At 39.2% G+C, this 18729-nt stretch overlaps 2 protein-coding genes across 4 annotated transcripts; both read right to left on the bottom strand.

The window, feature by feature from the left end:
• Positions 1-8417: 8417 nt before the first annotated feature.
• LOC126670415 (eukaryotic translation initiation factor 3 subunit K) lies at positions 8418-10902 on the bottom strand. Its single transcript, XM_050364130.2, has 8 exons — positions 10597-10902; positions 10392-10448; positions 10250-10300; positions 10069-10131; positions 9725-9775; positions 9568-9634; positions 9185-9267; positions 8418-8819 (listed from the first exon to the last, which is right to left on the bottom strand). The coding sequence occupies exons 1-8, from the start codon at positions 10714-10716 to the stop codon at positions 8616-8618; spliced, it is 696 nt and encodes a 231-aa protein (XP_050220087.1). The 5' UTR covers positions 10717-10902; the 3' UTR covers positions 8418-8615.
• A 721-nt stretch (positions 10903-11623) lies between these two features.
• LOC126669753 (kinesin-like protein NACK2) lies at positions 11624-18043 on the bottom strand. Of its 3 annotated transcripts, none has more exons than XM_050363302.2 (15): positions 17711-18043; positions 17026-17303; positions 16858-16947; positions 16635-16735; positions 16317-16430; positions 16139-16220; positions 15940-16007; positions 15549-15608; positions 15343-15467; positions 14910-15108; positions 14420-14554; positions 14198-14287; positions 13204-14127; positions 12455-12759; positions 11624-12178 (listed from the first exon to the last, which is right to left on the bottom strand). In XM_050363302.2, exons 2-15 carry the CDS (start codon positions 17270-17272, stop codon positions 11851-11853), a joined length of 2868 nt encoding a protein of 955 aa, XP_050219259.1. In that variant the 5' UTR covers positions 17273-17303; positions 17711-18043; the 3' UTR covers positions 11624-11850. The 3 variants fall into 3 exon arrangements, with proteins under 3 accessions (XP_050219259.1, XP_050219257.1, XP_050219258.1); XM_050363300.2 differs by having other exon boundaries at positions 17026-17314; XM_050363301.2 differs by having other exon boundaries at positions 17026-17324.
• Between the last annotated feature and the right edge of the window lie 686 nt (positions 18044-18729).

Consider the following 18729-nt stretch of genomic DNA (forward strand, 5'->3'; position numbering starts at 1 on the left):
TGCATCTTTCGCCTCGTAGACGCTACCGTCAACTCCATAGGTAGCATCGCATCGTGCCCATACACAAGTTTGAAAGGTGTAGTGCCCGTTGCCGATTTTTGGCTTGTGCGGTTTGCCCAAACAGCTTCAGTTAATAACTGATGCCATTGTTTTGGGTTGTCTTCTATCATCTTCTGAATGATGCCCTTAATCGCCTTGTTAGTCGCCTCGGCTTGGCCATTTGCTTGTGCGTAGTACGGGGTGGAACGTATCAACTTGAAGCCCATCTCCTTTGCATAATCGGTTATCTCACTTCCAGTGAACATAGTTCCCTGGTCCGTAGTGATAGTTTCTGGTAACCCATGCCTCAGGATAATGTATTCTCTGAAAAACTTTATGACCGATTCTTGACTTGGTGATTTCAAAGGTATGGCTTCAACCCATTTAGAGTAGTAATCGGTCGCGACAATCACAAACGTGTGTCCTTTTGACGATGACGGGTATATTTTGCCAATTAAATCAACTGCCCATCCTCGGAATGGCCAAGGCTTAACTATCGAGGGTAGCATCTCGGCAGGAACGTGCTGAACAGGACCGCACTTTTGGCATGCCTCACATCCTTGGGAGTATCGGATACAATCTTGCTCCATTTTGGGCCAATAAAACCCGTATTTATGGATCAGCCATCGCATTCTCGGACCAGCCTGATGTGCACCGGCGATTCCCTCGTGTACTTCGGCCATGACCAACATTGCTTCTTTCGGGCCGATGCATCTAAATAGCAAACCGTCGCTCCCTTTTTTGTACAATTCATCGGCTAGAACTACATAGTTGAGAGCCAGAGTTCGTAACCTTCTGTTGGACATATCTGGCGATTCAAACCATTTAGTTATCTCTTTCCTCCAATCTGTGGAAAAATCCAACTGGTACACGGAATGGATTGCCTTGTACACCGCATCGTCTCCTGTTACCAAGTTTGGTGTATCTCGCCGGATCGCCTCATACTCGTAACAAGGTTTATAACCACTACCGTGCTGGGCGAGATCATTTGCCTCCATATTGCCGCTTCTCTCCGTGTATTCTAACCATGTATCCGAGAAACCGCCAATAAGATGCTTAGCCTTGTTGCAATATCGGATCAAAAGTTCCGACTCGCACTTGTATTCTCCGGAGACTTGTTTTATCACTAGCAGCGAATCACCCCAGACTTGGATCGATTTTGCCCCCAGCTCCATCAAGATTTCTAAGCCTAAAATGAGAGCTTCATACTCGGCTTGGTTGTTGGTACACTTGAACGCCAAAGAACAAGACATTGTAAACCGTGCCCCCGAGGGCGAGATAATGACGATTCCTACTCCGGCACCCTTTTCTGTTCTTGATCCGTCAAACCACAATTTCCATGGATGTAGTTCCATGCAACCGATTCCCTCTTTTATTTTGACTCCTGGGTGATCCGACAAAAAATCGGCAAGGACTTGTCCCTTAACTGCTTTCTGAGGTACGTACACGAGCGTGAATTCTGACATTGCCACTGCCCACTTTCCCATCCGATTCCTAAGATACGGTCGGGATAGAATGTATTTTATGACGTCGGTTTGTGCTAGGACATAAACCACCACTGGCAACATGTAGTATCTCAATTTGCAGCAAGTGAAATACAAGCAAAGGCATAGTTTCTCGATGTCCGAGTATCGTGTTTCAGTATCGGTCAAGGCTCTACTGAGATAGTAGACCGATCTTTCCACGCCTTGGTCTTCCTGTGCAAGCATACATCCCAAAGATTGGGGAGCTGCCGATATATACAGTAACAAAGGCTGATTTGGCTTTGGTGGCATCATAATCGGCGGTTTTACTAAGTATGCTTTCAGTTCGTCAAACACTTGTTGTTGTTCGGGGGTCCATACAAATTTCTCATTATCATTCCCCTTCAATAATACGCTCCAACTGCGTAATCGGCCCGCTGTGTTTGAAATGAAGCGCCTTAGGAAGTTTATCTGTCCGATCAACCGCTGTAGCTGTTTCTTGGTTTTTGGTGGTTCAGCATTGATTATCGCTTTCGCTTTATTTTTGTCTACCTCTACCCCCCGCTGGTGAACCAAGAAACCCAAGAAATTACCTGCCGATACACCGAAAGCGCATTTTAATGGATTCATCTTCAAACCGTTGCTCCGGATCCGCTCAAAGCCCTGTTTCAGATCGGCCAGGTGAGCCGCATCGCTCGGCGATTTTACGACAACGTCATCGATATACACCTCCAGACATGTTAACCCTTCGAACATTTTGTTCATGGTCCGTTGGTAAGTTGCACCGGCGTTCTTCAAGCCAAAGGGCATTACAATCCATTCATAAGCTCCAATCGGCCCTGGACATCGAAAAGCGGTTTTTGAGATATCAGCTTCGTGGATCGGCACTTGATTATATCCAGAATGAGCGTCTAGAAAACTAAGGATGTTGTGTCCGGCAGCACCATCAATCAGCATATCAGCTACCGGCATCGGATATTCGTCTTTGGGTGTCGCTAGATTCAAATTCCGGAAGTCGACGCATACTCGCAGCTTGCCGTTCTTCTTCATGACGGGCACTATGTTGGATAACCATTCTGTGTACTTAGCTTCCCGTATGAAGTGCGCCTCTTTAAGCCGATTGATCTCTTCTCTGATCAACTCCTCGACCTCTTTTGACATTCGTCTAGGAGGCTGCCTGAATGGTCGGAAGCCATCTTTCAGAGGCAACTTATGTTCAGCGATTGATTTGTCGAGACCCGGCATGTCTGCATATGACCAAGCGAAACAATCCTTATATTCCCGAAGGAGCGCAATCAACTCGTCCCTAAACGTGGCACCGAGGTTCGCGCTGATGAATATCGGTTTTGGTGACGATTCCGAGCCTAAATTAACTTCTAAGAGCGTATCTTGAACTTGGGCTGGATCATCCCCCAATTTTCCGGTGGCTATTTTGAGATCTTCTATTCTCAAGGTACCAGTTGGGTCTTGATCTTGATCCTCGTATATGCATTCCGCGGATAACACTCCGAAACTGAGTGCTAAGTCAAGAACCTTTTTTCGCAACTCTGTATGTCGTCTATCCATCAGAATGTTGTAAGATCGTAGATCGGCCGTTGCCCCCGAGGGTAACGTCTGCAGGCCGATCCGCATTGATAAGGATCTTGGGACTTTTGATATCTCGATGACTTAGAGATTGGATGTTCCTTACTTGCTCGTCATACATCATGGCTTCTAGAACGTTGCTATCCTCGCCGAAAGGGCTCGGATCACCTTGTACTATCTCGGCCTCTCCAGCCTCTCGCCATAGTATCAGCATCTGATGCATGGTTGATGGGATGCACATATTGGAATGGATCCAGTCTCGGCCGAGTAGCACATTGTAATTACTCCTGGCATTAACAACGAAGAAACCTTCTTCGGTCTCTACTCGGCCCACCTTTATCTTAAGGGTGATGTACCCTTCGGCGGGGGTCTCGCCTCCGGCGAAGTCTGTCATATAAACGTCGGTGGTCTCCAGCTGGGTGCGTTCGATACCGAACTTCTTAAGCATCCGGGAAGGCAGGATGTTTACTCCCGCGCCGTTGTCGATTAGAACCCTTCCAATGGCGACGCCATTTACTTCGGCTTTGATGTACAACGGCCTTATGTGCCTTGTCATTCGTGCTGGTGGTTTGCTTAGAGACACAACTGCCGACGCATCCACACTATTCTCGTCCGGGATTATAACATCCCCGTCTAAAATCGACTTCTGCCCCGGCTTATTCCTAAATGAATCCGGAAGAGTAACTACTTGGACCTCTTTTCGGTTATCATTTTTAGGAATCCACGCTTTCAGCTGTCCGTCTTGGTGAACAACGACCAACTCTTTTTTTACGGGCACCCAGGCCTTCAACTGGCCGTCTGCGTGACTCAGGACTACGTCCCTGAAAGATCGCCTATCCCTGGTGGGCGATTTTTCATCTCTTGCGTGCGTATGAGAGGGTAGGTCACTATCCTGATGTCGCTTCTTTTCCACCCAAACCTTCCTTAGCTTTCGCTTGGGTGTCTCAAAGGGCTCGGTCTCGGATCGGCTACGTCTGCCCTGGTCTGCGTCCAAATCGTCTTCCAGTGCCCCCAGTCTTTCCTGAATCGGTCTTTTAGTCCCGGAAGGAGGTGCAGCACCGGTCAAACGATTTTTAACTGGGACTCGGCTCTCTGGTGCCGATTCTGACCCTGCAGCTATCAGTCGCGACTCCTGTCGCATTCTCTGCATCCGTCTCTTTTGTGTCTTGGTCATACGAGGGGTCTCCTCCGTTGGCCTGAACACCCTTTTAAAAACCGACCTCCCTTTCTGTCCGGATGGCATGTGCTGTTGCCACTCCTTGGTGGGGGACTTTGGTTTAAAAGTTTTTGGATTTGCTCTGACCGATTTTCGTACGTACTTGGTCTCGGGGCGCTTCTGGCAGTGCTGGCAATGTTGGCAAATCGGCTCTGATGTGACTGGTTGGGTCACTCGACGTTGCCCTACTGCATCATTCACCGCTACCCTCTGTCGAGGTCTCTTAGCACTCCATTTCTCTAAAACTTTCCCGATACCCAATACTTGGTCTAAGTTGGGCCGAATCAAATTAATTGAGACGCATTTCGCATCGGCCTCCCTTCTTGACGGGAATAACAATTTCCCTTCCGTTATTGCTTTCTGGATTACATTTCTGAACACCACGCAATTATTGGTGTTGTGTCTCCATGAGTTATGGAATTTGCAGTAGTCTTTGCCCAACAGTTCCTCGCTTGTTGGCAACACATGACCCTCAGATAGGGATATTTGCCCGTCTTTTAACAAAGCGTCAAATATATCGTCGGCTTTCGTCAAGTCGAACGAATATTCTTTTTGGATGACCGCCATCTTATTTTTCTTCACATACCCTGGCTTCCTTAACGCTGCGCATTCTGTTGGTTTCTTTCCGAGGAATTCGGCCATACATATCTCATCATCAGACGAATCGCCCTCACTATCGGAGATGACGGCCACGTCTAACTGATCGCGGTAATAGGTGCCTTTCGAAGAACCTCGCCTCTGTTCCTTCTCCTGGAGTAATCGTTCGTAACCCGTGACCCTGTTGGTGAGCTCGAACAAGTCCCTAAATCGATGGCCTTCGAAATGTTCCCTCATCGCGAAATTCATCCCCTTTACGACCATTGGCACGCAATCGCCCTCTGATATGTGCGTCATGCACCTCGTCCTTAGATTCCGGAAGCGCCCGATGTATTTCTCAACGGATTCGCTGGGTAGTTGCGAAATCCTAGCGAGATCGGCCAAGGTAACATCTGGTGGTGCTCTGTAAAACTCTTCGTGGAATTTTATTTCCAAGTCTTTCCACGTATCGATCGAGTTGGGCGATAAGTGAGAGTACCACGTGAACGCCACCTTGGTGAGAGAGCTGGCAAATAACCGTAGTTTCCAAAAGTCGTGGGCCCCTGCTTCTCCACATTGGGCAGAAAATCGCGCAATGTGTTCCACCGTGGATTGGCTTTTCTCTTCTCCCGAGAATAAACTGAACTCGGGCACTTTGTACCCCCTAGGGAATGGGTACAGTTTGTCGATCCAATCCGGGTATGGCTTCATGTACGACGGCCGAGGCATTGGCCTGACGTCGACCCCTAATTTCTCCAGTTCATCTAGCAACTGCCCCCGATTGTATAAGTTGTTTTCCCCCATGGGGGCGTTGTCACTACCGTAGGGATTATCCTGTGGCGATTGCAGATTTGGGTATTGTTGTCCTGGCAACTGGTCGTTGCCTTGGTATCGAGTCGCCCCGGTACCAGTACCATCGCCCCCTTGGAATCGCCCGGCTCCTGGAGATGGCTGATCGCCCATGTGAAATCGCCCAGCTCCTGACGAAGAAGGATCGGTCTTAACACCCGTGTCTCCTTCTGGGCGAGTTAACAGTCGTACCGATCCATAAGCGAAACCGGTTTTACTTGGTGATTGCCCTGCATCGGCCGAACTACCGAGACCGCCATTTCTCTGCGTCGTCGAAGTATAATCGGCCCTTCGGTGATTCTGATCGGTCACTGATTGTCCCGAAAAGATCTTCCCCAGATTGTCCATTGAACTTGTCAAGTTGTTCAAATTCTTCACGATCGACTGCTGAACGACCGCCTGGTCGGCCAACATTCCTTTGAAAGCGTTGGACATCTGTTGCATCGCCCCGTCAAACATCTGCCGATTTTCCTGAGCTATTTCGTCTCTCATTATGGTAAAATCGGCCCTAGATAGCGACGGGCGAGTGGGTGGTATTTCTCGGGAAAATTCGTCGAACTCCTTCTCCACGTCATCGCCTTCCATGGATTTGTTGCTTACAGAAGTCACATCGGGTATAGTGTTCTGAACCCCTTTGCTCTGTGACTGCTTATCGCCCTTAGCCATGACGGTAATGATCTCTGGATCTGGTTGCTCTATCTCTCCGAATTTCCTTTGAAGTTTCGCTCGGCTTTGAGACCGAGTTTCCCTGTAATCGTCTGGAAAAACTCCGGTTTTTGTGCTGACCATAAACTGTCCCCAGTGGAGTCGCCAAAAGATGTTCGCTAGATTTTCACCTTGCTCAAACCTTTGAATTTGTTAATGGGTAACTTTAGGTACTGATGCTTTAACCGGTATAATTCTAGATGAGGTAAACAGGATCTGAATGACGTAACCCTAATTCAAGTGACGTAACCCGAATTCAAGTAACGTTGTTCAAATTGTGAATGACGTCGCCGCCGTTCGATTAAACTAACAGTATTAATCTGGGAATCCTGAGATCCAAGCGAGATTAATGTCAATTCTACTCCTAAACTAAAATTCAATCCGGAGATTGGGATAAAAAGCCTGAGCTTTGGTTTTTGATTAATGATTTGTTGATGCCGAAAATAATACAATACTACTGACTATTTATAGGGAACAAACCCTAATAAAGAATCCTAATTCTAATGAGATACTATCTCTTATTTAATGAAGAAAAACTAATTAAAAGGCTAAAAATAAATATAGCTCCTGTTGGGCTAAAATCCCTTAATGAGCCCATTCAAAACACCTTTTCTGGTCATGGGCCAAAATGTCGCCCAGCTTTATATTGATTCCACTGGGCCGGTGCAAACAGTTTGAAATATTTTTTAAACCTTCAGAAACTGTTTAAAAAGTAGTTGCAGATTGTATTGTTAGAATTATTTGAAACCATTCGAAATCCAGTTAGAAACTGTTTAAGAAATGGTTTCTAAAACAATTTGAAATTGTGTTTTTAAAATATTGTTTGAAACTGCAAAGTAAAAATGTAGAGATTTAGATATTTTAGAATACGACTAAAATATTTCAATTAGGTTAGATTTTGCAAATATTTTTTTTTAGGTATATTTGTAGATATTCCTTATTTTATTTTTCCTTTAACCTAGTCCGAACTTATTATAACTTCGTTTTTTATGGATGAGTTTACATTTTAATAATTATTTCAATTTTAATATAAGTTTGAAAAGGTCAGTACAACTATAATATGCGAGCTAGACTTGAATAGTATATATGAAGTTTGAACTGGATTTAAATTGAATTTGCATTTAAAAGTATTAGGTTTGGTTCAGTCTCGTACGAGATCTAAACCCGGTTCATGAACTATCCTCGTATATTGAACAAAACCGGCACATAAGTGGCTCAAAATTGATTTTTAAAAAACGAAAATACCCCGTAATTGTAATCCTTGCAAGCATTGAAGCAGCTGATACATGGACAATTAGACCTGGTTATGGTCAGACTTGGGCGGGGTTGACTTTTTAACATGCTAGTCCAAGCACGGCTCAAGTCTGATTCAGGTTTTAAATTAATTTTCCAAGTGCTGTTGATATATACTTTTTTATAGGCTCGGATCCCAGTTTGCGGAACTAGGAGCCGAGCGGATATCCAAACCCAGGTCCAGGCAAATATACACCAATCTGTTTTTCTTTAATCAATGTGTTCTATACCATGTTGCAATCTAATTGAAAAGATATGACAAGAAATTTGATTTCATAATTTTACTTTCACATAACATCAAATTTGCAAAAATAAAAATATACATTAAAAAGAAACAGTGAAAAATAAATCCATATCAATTAGAATCTCTAATAATTTACTTTCACATTCTAACATCAAATGTTCAAAAATAAATATCCATTGAAAAGAAACAGTGAATAAATAAAATTATATAAATTAGAATGTTAAAGAGACTAATAATGTAACTCAATAAATTAATAGATAAACTCATGCTCCACTATTCTTCCTAAAAAAAGCTTATTCTACTCTCTTTTTATATTCAAAAATATTGCTTGAAGGGCAACTATTAAGCTCATAACATAGCTAAGTTGAACAGAATCAAGCTTAAGCAGAGACTGATCAAGCTCGAACCTTTCCAGCTTTCATATATAATGGGCATATGCGTCACTGAATTCAAATAAGAAACTATCATGTTTATGAATTCTTGTACTCTTCGTTTCGACTAAATTCAGAAGTAACAAAACAGATTACAGCAGCCGACATTAGAATCAAGTAAAGAAGCTAGATTTAGGTGTCACAATTTAGCACTCAAAGCTTCTGCTAGAAAACAAAGCAGATTGAAAAACTCTTTAGCTCATACAGAGAGTTCTTCATCCAAGAATAGGGAAGATTCTAGTGATGTGCTCTAACGGTACAGTATCTGCTGTGTTTTTCTTTAGCTCGGGATGGTTAAATTCATTGCTGGGCAGGACTATGAGTTGACCCTTGCCATGCCCTTTCTCTATTATCCAACCAGAATTGACCACTTGGTGTTCAAGGAATTTGTCCAATGATAGACCTTCAATGTTGATAGCCTGTCACATATTTATGTCAGACGACATTTCGTAGTGATAAATTCAACAAATGTACATGAATCTCATCGTTAAATGATTCAGAGTTTGGCGTGAAACAATTCTGAAACTCCAAAACTTCATATTTATAACAAATTCTTATTAAAATGTCATTTAGTTGTTTCATTTATTAAATGTCTGACTAAATGTAACCTACACTCTTGTATGCCTTTTTTAAAGGAAACAAAAAAACAACTCCATGTTTCAGCAATTCTCGACAAGAGACCTGCCAGAAACTCGGTGCAAAAAAACAAACAATAGAACATGCTAGATAGAAAAATGATAACAAACTAGCTTAGCACATGACCCAGAATGAAACTGAAGCATACCTCAGCCAGCACAGACCGAGGAACGTTTTGATAAGTCAAGGAAAGCATATGAATCGCGTATGCTTGGATTGCTTGCTCAAAACCTGCAATTAGTATTCTCGTAAGCCACATGGCTAATACAAAAACAATCATGCATGACAATTTCCAGTCTAAATAACTTGAACAGGGGTCAATGTAGATAAATAATTACATCAGTCAAATGTACGTTCCAACTGGACCACGATTGCAATTACAATGTGTCAAAAGCATTCAGAAAGTATAAAGGCCGCATGCCCAGCATCAATAAGATTTAAAAAAATCCAAAAATCTATTCAATTTCCTCAAAAAGCTTCATCTTCATTAAAAAGAATGATATAACGCAAAGAGCAATAGTAAATCGTTACCTGGCACAGCTTCAACTAAGTGGCGACTCTTAGCTGCTTCAGCCCAGAACTGGCTAAACCTTCCTGTCTGCAGACAAAGAAGTTAGCAATATAAAACTTTCAACTTTCCACCGAGTATATATGAGTCCAGTAACAAAGAGTAGAGACGTGAATATACCTCCAAATAATGTGATAGAACAATCAAAGTCTTGAATTGTTCCTCCATTTGCTGAAAGGAAAAGAAAAACAACACACACACAAAAAATTAGTCATAGTGACAATGTTGCAACTGAACTCTAAAATCAGGTTCAAGATCATGAACATTTGCACAAGATAAAAAAACAAGCTGAACCTAAAAGTAACACCTCATTACACGACCAACCACAAAGTTATGTATTCGCCATCTATCTACATCTTCAAACTTCCTAGACAACTTGTTTTAGATAGAATGTCTAATCTCGGTGTATCTAATTGCGTACGCGCAAAAAATAAAAAATTAAGTACAAAATGATAAGAACATACCACTCTTTCAGGAATCAAAAATAAGCAAAGGCTGAAATCTGGAGCTGGCAACGCCATCAGTGCCTTTAGCATAAAAAAACATATAGTTATCAGTAACACATTAGATGCCAATAACAAAGTGCATAGAACTATTAAGAATTGCAATTGAAGCAAGGAAAAAATAGGTTAAATAGATATAAACCTTAACCAAGATTCTAGCAACAATTTGAGTGCTCATTCGATCAGGCTCAAACTACAACAAAAAACAGTAACAAATTTTAAAAAACTAAATACATAATTTCAAATTAAAGTGGTAAACTAAAAGAATAAAAAATTTAAAATACCTGATAGAGGCGAAGAAGGCATAGATTTGCATCCAAACTGTACGATTGCGATGATACCTAATTTTTTTTCAAACAAAAATCATGTAAGCATTTTATCACACAGATATAAAGCAACAAAAAAAAGTGCAATTACAGATAAAAAAATTCAATTAAAACACAACCTGCATTATTTAAACAATCTAAACAAATTGTTAATAGAGGAGACCTGCTCATTGACGTAGTTTTCGAGATCGGGGAGGATATCGGGATTGTACGGATTGACGGCGACGAGCTGTTCGACTGTGTAGGCCACTTGCTGCTGCTGCGGTTCTCGTTCTCTTCCCATTTTCCGCTGTTAGGCTCTGTTTGGATTGCGTTTTTAGTATTCTCTTGTTCTGTTTCTAATACTGGTATGTTTCGCCGTCGATTACGTTATCTCCGGTTGATTTGCTTCTCTCCTTCACAGTCTCACCACTAGAGAAATGGTTTGTGTTTTTTTAGGGCAAACGAATTAAGACGACGTGTATGAAAAGACACATATGCCATTCTCTCTCACGCTTTGGCTATTATTTTGGCTTAAGTGATAATTTACTCCTCAACTTTCAAGCAAAGAATAATTAATACAAATTTTAATTTTATAGTTGATTTAGTCCTATATTTGGATTTCTTTTATCAATTAATCCTATTTTTACATATGATTCGTTATGTATTTCTCATTTTGGAAGTTGAGGGATAAATGGCCACATAAATCTATTGTGTTGCTTGTAAAAAATACAAAATATTTGGAATAGTTATTTGACCACCTTCATAAATGTTGTTCAATTTTCTATTCATATTTTAAGATATGATTTTTAACATTAAAAATATCAAATTAATAATAATTATTCAAATATAAAGAATAACAATTTTAACCTAATTACTACATAACACCTGAAATTATATTACATTTAATACTTTCTTTTATACTTTGACAAAAAATCATTTACCCTCTAATATTTTAATACTACACAAGTCAAACCTCTTGTGAAAATTATTTTAGTTAAATGAAATTAATATATACAAAATAAATAAATTGATCCAACGCAAGTTTGTTTTTTCTTAAAGGAAGTATCTCTATAAATTAATTAGATAAAGACCGACAAATGAAAATTCCCCTTAAGATATCAACCAAAAATCTCATAGGCATAGTACATCATTTACCTTGAAAAAAAAAGTTCAGAAGCCACCATAATTCCACATTATACAAGACGAGACACATCAAAGCTTTTTGTTGATTAAAAACTCAGGAATTAGGAGTGAAATTTCATGAGTCCAATATTACAAAAGTGCATCATCAGAATCATCAGCCATTTCTTACACTACATGTACAGATTATAGCTGATATGAACCTCAAAAGGATTGACAATAATCATCAATTTAGTTTTCATCTACACGTAGTAATAATACTCGAGTCAGCGTCTTCTTGTCAGTTTCATATTAGCTATAAATGTAAAAGATTTGAGATCAAATTCCACCCCATCCATGTCTTCTTGTCACATGGATTCTTGAAGTTCAGTTCAAACATTTCCTTACTAGCATGTTCTCCCGATTCGCAAAACCCGACCAGCTTAGCAACAATTTCAGCACTTTCTTTAATGTGTTGCATATTAAGAGGATCTGTCCATAATTTGTTCACCAGTTGCACCCTCCTCTGTTTTCCTACTGGTGGAATTTCCCACTTTGTGTAAAGATTCTCTCTTTCTTCAGCTGTTAGCTTTGTGCTCACTCTCTTTGCTAGATACTCCCTTTCTTGTTTCAGAGCTCTTATGCTGTATATTCATTACCAGGAAACAAATAATCAGCAATTTAATACAGCACATTTTAACTAGACGATCATTTTCTCAAAAACAGTATTGTTTTTTTTGTCGAATTTTTTTTTTTTTTTTTGTCGAATATTGTGACTTGCCAACAATGTTACATATGTTCTTAATCAAGAATCTCGTTCTATGTGAGATCTGCGTAAGAACCGCTTCTAATATGGCTTTATTGAAAGTTGTTTTTTTATTTATTAAAAAAAAGCTAAACTCTGAGAACATTTGAGATACCTCGATGAGACAGAGCCTGCAGGCTCATCGCCTAAAAGTGCAGGGCTCGCATTGCCGAGCTCTGATAAATGCTGCTCCAGCCATGACAATCGCCTAAGCTCAACTTCCATATATATCTGATCAGAAGGGTCTCCTTTAAATAAAAGATAAAACTGTGTTCTGTGTATCAAAGAAACATGACATAGATGCCATAGCATAACAATTTGCTTTCTCTGGTCCTCAAAAATCAAGTTCCATGGCATGGGAGACTCATCAATATTATCCATCTCATCAGCTGTAGTCTCATTTGCCTCTAGCTCTAACACCTGATGAAGAAAAAATATAGATAAGGTATAACTACATTTTGCTTCTTAATAGTTAGCGAACAACAAATGAAGACATAACATCAACAAATCAATGACGCTAGAAGTATTTATACTGGAGCCTCAAAATAAATAATTTGATGACCTAAAGATAAATCTACACTTTCGCTCTTATTATTTACTGGGTATATGACTACATCAGTAAATATTATTTAAAATAAGAATGTCTTAAGAAATATATGAAGGAAATTCAGGCCGGCACTCTATCAGAGAAAATGATTGAACTAGTGGATCTCTGCTGTGAGAGCTGACAGCCTTAAACTACTTATTAGAGGTGAAAAATGTACAGGTTGTTGTTTGATATTTGAAATAAAGTCAAGCTACTGCTTTAGATGTTAACTTAAACCCAGAGATAAGGGATTTCTAAGACAAAGGTTTAATAATCACCTGGCAAACCAGAAGCTGCTTTTGGTATTGAAGCTTTGCCACCCTTTCTTTTAATTCAGTAACATAAGCTCTAATGCTCTGAATATTCTCTTCAGCAGCATTCTTGAACATTCTCTGCAGTTTTCTTACATTAACTGAATTTGATTGCGACTTTGGAGTTCCCTCCCTTGATGCAGAACTGTAACCACTTTTATCACTTTTCAGGGGAGTAACCTCAGATGGTCTAGCCATATTGCCGCTAAAAGGAATACTGGTCTCTGGAACTCTGTTCTCAATTTCATTATCCACTACTCCTTGAGAAGAAGACGAGGGTGAGCATGGGTATCGTATGATATTTTGCCTGTTTGAACTGTTACTCAATGGAAAAGGAAAGCTTTTCTTCTTTTTTGACAAGGACTTGAACTCTGGAGTCTCCTCATTACTTGCATAAGAAGAAACCAGCATCTCTATAGATTTCTGAACATTATCAAGCTTCCTTTCTAGAGATGCAATAGTGCTTTCTTGAGAGTTTAACCGAGTGATCTCTTCCCTTAGGCTGGCCTTGTCTCCAATCACAACTTCTTCAGGAACCGATTTAAGAACATGCATATCCTTAATTTCTGACAGCATCTTTGCTATGGCTTCTGTAGTTGCTTGTGTATTTGCTTGACTCCCCAGTCGGTGAGAAGAGACCTCCTTATGAAGCACTTCAAGAGCTCGGTTTGCTTCATCACCTAATTGCCTCTGCAACTGTTCAAGCTTACGAATTTCCTGAACAAGTAAAGATGGATCTGTAGAAGTGATCGACTGCCTAATTGTTGCCTGCCGTCCACTTACATTTCTTAGCTGTACTTCTGGATTATGTTTAGCTATAGCTGCCTCATCTTCATTTGAAAAAGAAAGGCACCGAACCACTTGGCTCGACGGCCCACACTGGTCTTGCCCCTGAAAATGTCATAATTTTAGAGAAGATCATTGAATCGGGAGAAAACTGCAACATGACTTGCTATAGTACCTTGAGCTCCTTGTGGGCTGTCCTTTCTAGTTCAAGCTGAGACTGGGCAAGGTCTCTCTGGCGCTTCAGCTCTTTCACCTCCCTCTCCATCTGTGCATCAGAAGATATTTAAATATTAAACTCATATACATTTGGTAAAAGCATATGCACAACACCTTTCTGATCTTGGATTGCCAATTTAAATTTCTTGAGCACATTTCTCAAGGATCGAGACCGACAGACCTGTTCAATTTTCAAATCCTTTTTCATCAGTAATGTCTTTAAACAAGAAGAAGAAGGCTCCGGACTTCGCAGCTCTGATTCAAGTCTTGCCACTTCCTTCTGCAAATGCTTAACCAAACCCTTCTCCGCAACAACCTAAAACGAGCAGATGGTTTGAGTTCAAGCCAACTATCATACTGACCATTGTATTTATGGCATGAAATACAATCACTTCCCAAAACTTTAATATGCTTGTACATGATGGAAATAATAACATGAATCCACAGATTTTAAAACACTTTATATACAAGATGATCTTCAAAGGGCAGGAGAAGTCAGAACTCACAGTTTGCCTATGAATCAGCAGATAAAGAATAAATGCTGTCTGTTTTTGACAAAAAAAAAACAGGTGTTCTAATTCATGGTAATTGCATCATTGGCCATCCAGCCACTGTATCTATTGTGAGGTTTCTTACAAAACAAGTTTGATAATGAATTAGAAACAGCATACCATGTTTACTTGAGCACTGTTTGTGACCTCTTTTGCACTAGTTGCAAATGAAAGTGTATTCCTTGTTTGCTCCACATGACGTAAAGCAGGACTTATGGTACATATGATAGCTGTTCGGGCATTACCCCCCAATGAATGCTGCAATATCCGTGTCAGTTTTGAGTCTCTATATGGTATGTGACCACTCCTTTTTCCACCACTGCAAAAAAGAAATGGGGGCTAAATAGTTAATTCTAGATAAACAAGCATTAACTAGTCACCAACTCATCATACATTACAAACTTATCCAGCTGCCAATCATACAGAAAATAAGAAGATAATAACAAACAATTGTTTTAGTCATTTCTTACTTGGAGAAAAAGAACAGTAGAGAAATATGACCAGAACTATGGTTCAAGATAGAAAGTCCTAATTATGGAGTAAGCTAACAAACCTTAGTTTTCTAATCACTGTTGTGAGTGTCAACAAGCTGCGATTAATATGACTGCCTTCCTTCAACCTTGTGCCATCCGCATTTGTTTGAGATGCTCGTTCACTTCCAGCAAGATCCACAAGATTCTGTAAAATTCCACCGTTTCTGTAAATAAATTTTACCATCCAAATTCTTGACTGCAGAGTGCAGATAAAGTTAAAACATACCAAACTTGCTAAAAAAGACTTTACACATCCTGAATTTCCTCGAAGTGAGCTCTCAATGGTCTGTAATTAAAAAAAAAAGTGATGCATTGAGTAGTTAGTGTAGGCTTGAACATTTGACTAAAAATACAAATAATCACAAGCAAAAGAAAAGCATCCATTCCAGTAATCAGTTAAATAAATTATAAGACACATAGAAGAAACAATTTCTTGATATAATGGGATACTGGTAAAGACCTAAATACCAGGAAAACTTGAACTTGTAAGAAGACTAGCGTAATGACAAAGAGCCAGATATAATGAGGCTCAGTTGAATTGACTTCTAAGCAAAAGAGTGAAGAAAATCCACCTTCTAAACATGATTAAGAAAAATCAAAACATTAATTAAGCTCACCAGTCGTATTATCTGATGTGATCTTGAGCTTTGATCATTTAGTGAAGTTTCTCCTACTTGCCTTTGAGCTGCAGAGGCAAATATCAAAGGATAAATCACAAAATAAATAAAAATTCCATGCAAAAAGCAAGGGGTGACTATTGCAATATAATGAATGCATCTAAGATGAGGAATTTCAAAACATAAAAGTAGAAATTACCTTCACAAATTCCAATCAAGTGCCTCAGATGTTGGGTGTCCCTCACAACTTCTTCAACCAGCTTTTCAACAATAGTTCCTTTCTGTTTTAACAATAGGGAAAAATTTCACATTGTAAATAAAAAATGTACCACATACAAAATTCTCATATTATATATTATTGACGTATTATTGCATACCTCAGGGTCATCCAAAAGCCTAAGGGGGCCAGATTCACGATTCAAAAGATCTATAACAGTTTCATTGTAAATCTCCAAGGCTGATAATCTCAAGGTAAATTCCCTGTCTTGAGTCTATATAGAATGAACACATATAAAGTCAAACAGTTCTCAAATACTGAAGATTTCTCAAATGGCAGTATAATGTTAATCAAATATAGCTATGCATTTTAGCGAGCATTATAATCACTTTCTCTTATTTATTTTTCCACCTCAATCAAATTTAACTTGCACAGGCTGCCAAAAAATATGAAAAAACAGGGGAAAACATAAACTTACATTTTTAACATGCTCATAGATGTCCTTAATGGCATTTTCGGTGATCCCTCTCATAGTATACGTCTTACCACTGCTAGTTTGCCCATATGCAAAGATGGTAGCTGCAACAGAAAAGTTAATACCCCAAACCTCAAAATCTCTTGCAAGGAAAAAATATTAAAAAGAAATACACACAAGTAAAATTAAACACAAGCAGTTAACTGTTAAATCGATAGTATTTTACCATTCATTCCCGTTAGAGCGGACAAAGCCACATTCTTTGCCCCTTCTTCGTATACCTTCTGTGTAGAACTAGCCACATCAAAAACCTTATCTGTCAAAAGTACAAACATCAAATCAATGCAACTGAAAGCACAAATAAAAGAAGATGTCAAATTAACATTCTATGTACCAAAGGTATACGGCACTACTGGACGCGCATAGCTAGGATTCTTGTAAACTATGGTTTGATCATCAGGGCATTCCCAGGCAATAAGGTCATACATTGCTTGCTCCTTCCTGCTTAATGGCCTAATTCTAACAGTGACCATAATCTTCTCCTCGCGAGCTCTCGAGCCACCACCAACACTACCAGGTACTGTGGAAGGTGTTCTCTGTATCATCATCTTACACGCCGGTGTGGTCGGAGTCCCTACCATTCTTGTTTAATCTTCTCTACTATCAATTCTCCTGCATTCAGACTAAAATATTCTGTTCATAAGACAAACATAACTTAATTTACAATATAGTAATTATTGATTTGTAGATAAGTAATTAGTGATTAAATAGGGTAACGTTATTTGTCATTTCAGTTATAATTAGTTTCAAATTTGAAAAGAAAAAGTTTGAAATAGAAACCCTAAGCTCACTAAAACTGCAAAAATAAAAATCTTACATGCTCGAAAAAGGAAATTAATTATCTATATCAGATTAATGACAGATCAAAGTGAAAATAGAAAAAGTAAAAAAAAAAAGCTAAGGGACATGATTGCTTTCCATATTTAAAATATAAATATATACAAGGAAACAACAAAAATTACATGAAACAAATCATAATGAAATAACAACAGAACAAATTTAAGGAGTAACTAACTTACAGTAACGTCGGCGTTCTTGAAAAGTGAGAATGCGGCCGGGAAATCAAGAATCCGGCGCCGGCGGTACTGGTATAAGACACTGAAGATGGAGTTTAAAGAAAAATATAGTAACTGGTAGCACAATGTTGGAGAAAAAAGAAGAAGAAGATTGAAATGTGAAGCAAATTGGGGTTTAATTTCAGAGTTATTGTTAGGGATTGAAATGAGAGGGAGAAAATGTAACGGCTACTTCTCAACTTTATTTTATGTTTTTTCGCTCAGTGGGCACACGCGCCTAAAAGCGTAAGCATTCAATTTTGTTTTGACTCAAGATTCTCGTCGCCTGGTTCATGGCCACCGCCATCATTATCATGCAAACGTGTACACATATAGTGTTGAACTGGGGCCTTATTTACAGTGTATAATTGTAATTATCTACAAAAGATATATATTTACCTCCACAAAAGAAAAATATACAAATTATGTATATTTTTAATGAATTTAAAATAATAATTTTATTATAAATAAATATAGTAATAGTTCTATAATCGAGCTTTATATGTTTATTCATGTATGCCATTATTTTTGATGATTTTTTTTTTATAAAATTGGTTTTATTTTTTATTACTCTCTTTAAATCAGTACTAGTGTTTACCAAATAAACCAAATGAATTGACAAGTGCATTCTTATATTATACGAAATAAATATTGTATTAAAAAAATGGAGGAAGCAGGCTTTGTTTTCTATAGGCCCAAAACTAGACTATGGATCTGGATATCAGCCTGCTGCTTAGCCCGCCCCGGCCCTGCAACATGTCTACCCAAATCCATGATCAAATCCATGATCCATCAGTGAATTCATCTAATTGAATTTTTTTTTCTAAAAGACATAATTAATCCTTTTTCTTTTTTTAGGTTAATTACTACTGCCCCGATAATATTTGGTCTGAAATACTACTTTCCACATAAATTTTAAAAATTGATTTCCTCCTAAAAAAACCCTTCAGGAAGGTATCAGTTAAGAAAACACAAATATAAGG

Source organism: Mercurialis annua, linkage group LG2 (genome assembly GCF_937616625.2).
Source record: "Mercurialis annua linkage group LG2, ddMerAnnu1.2, whole genome shotgun sequence".
NCBI lineage: Eukaryota > Viridiplantae > Streptophyta > Magnoliopsida > Malpighiales > Euphorbiaceae > Mercurialis > Mercurialis annua.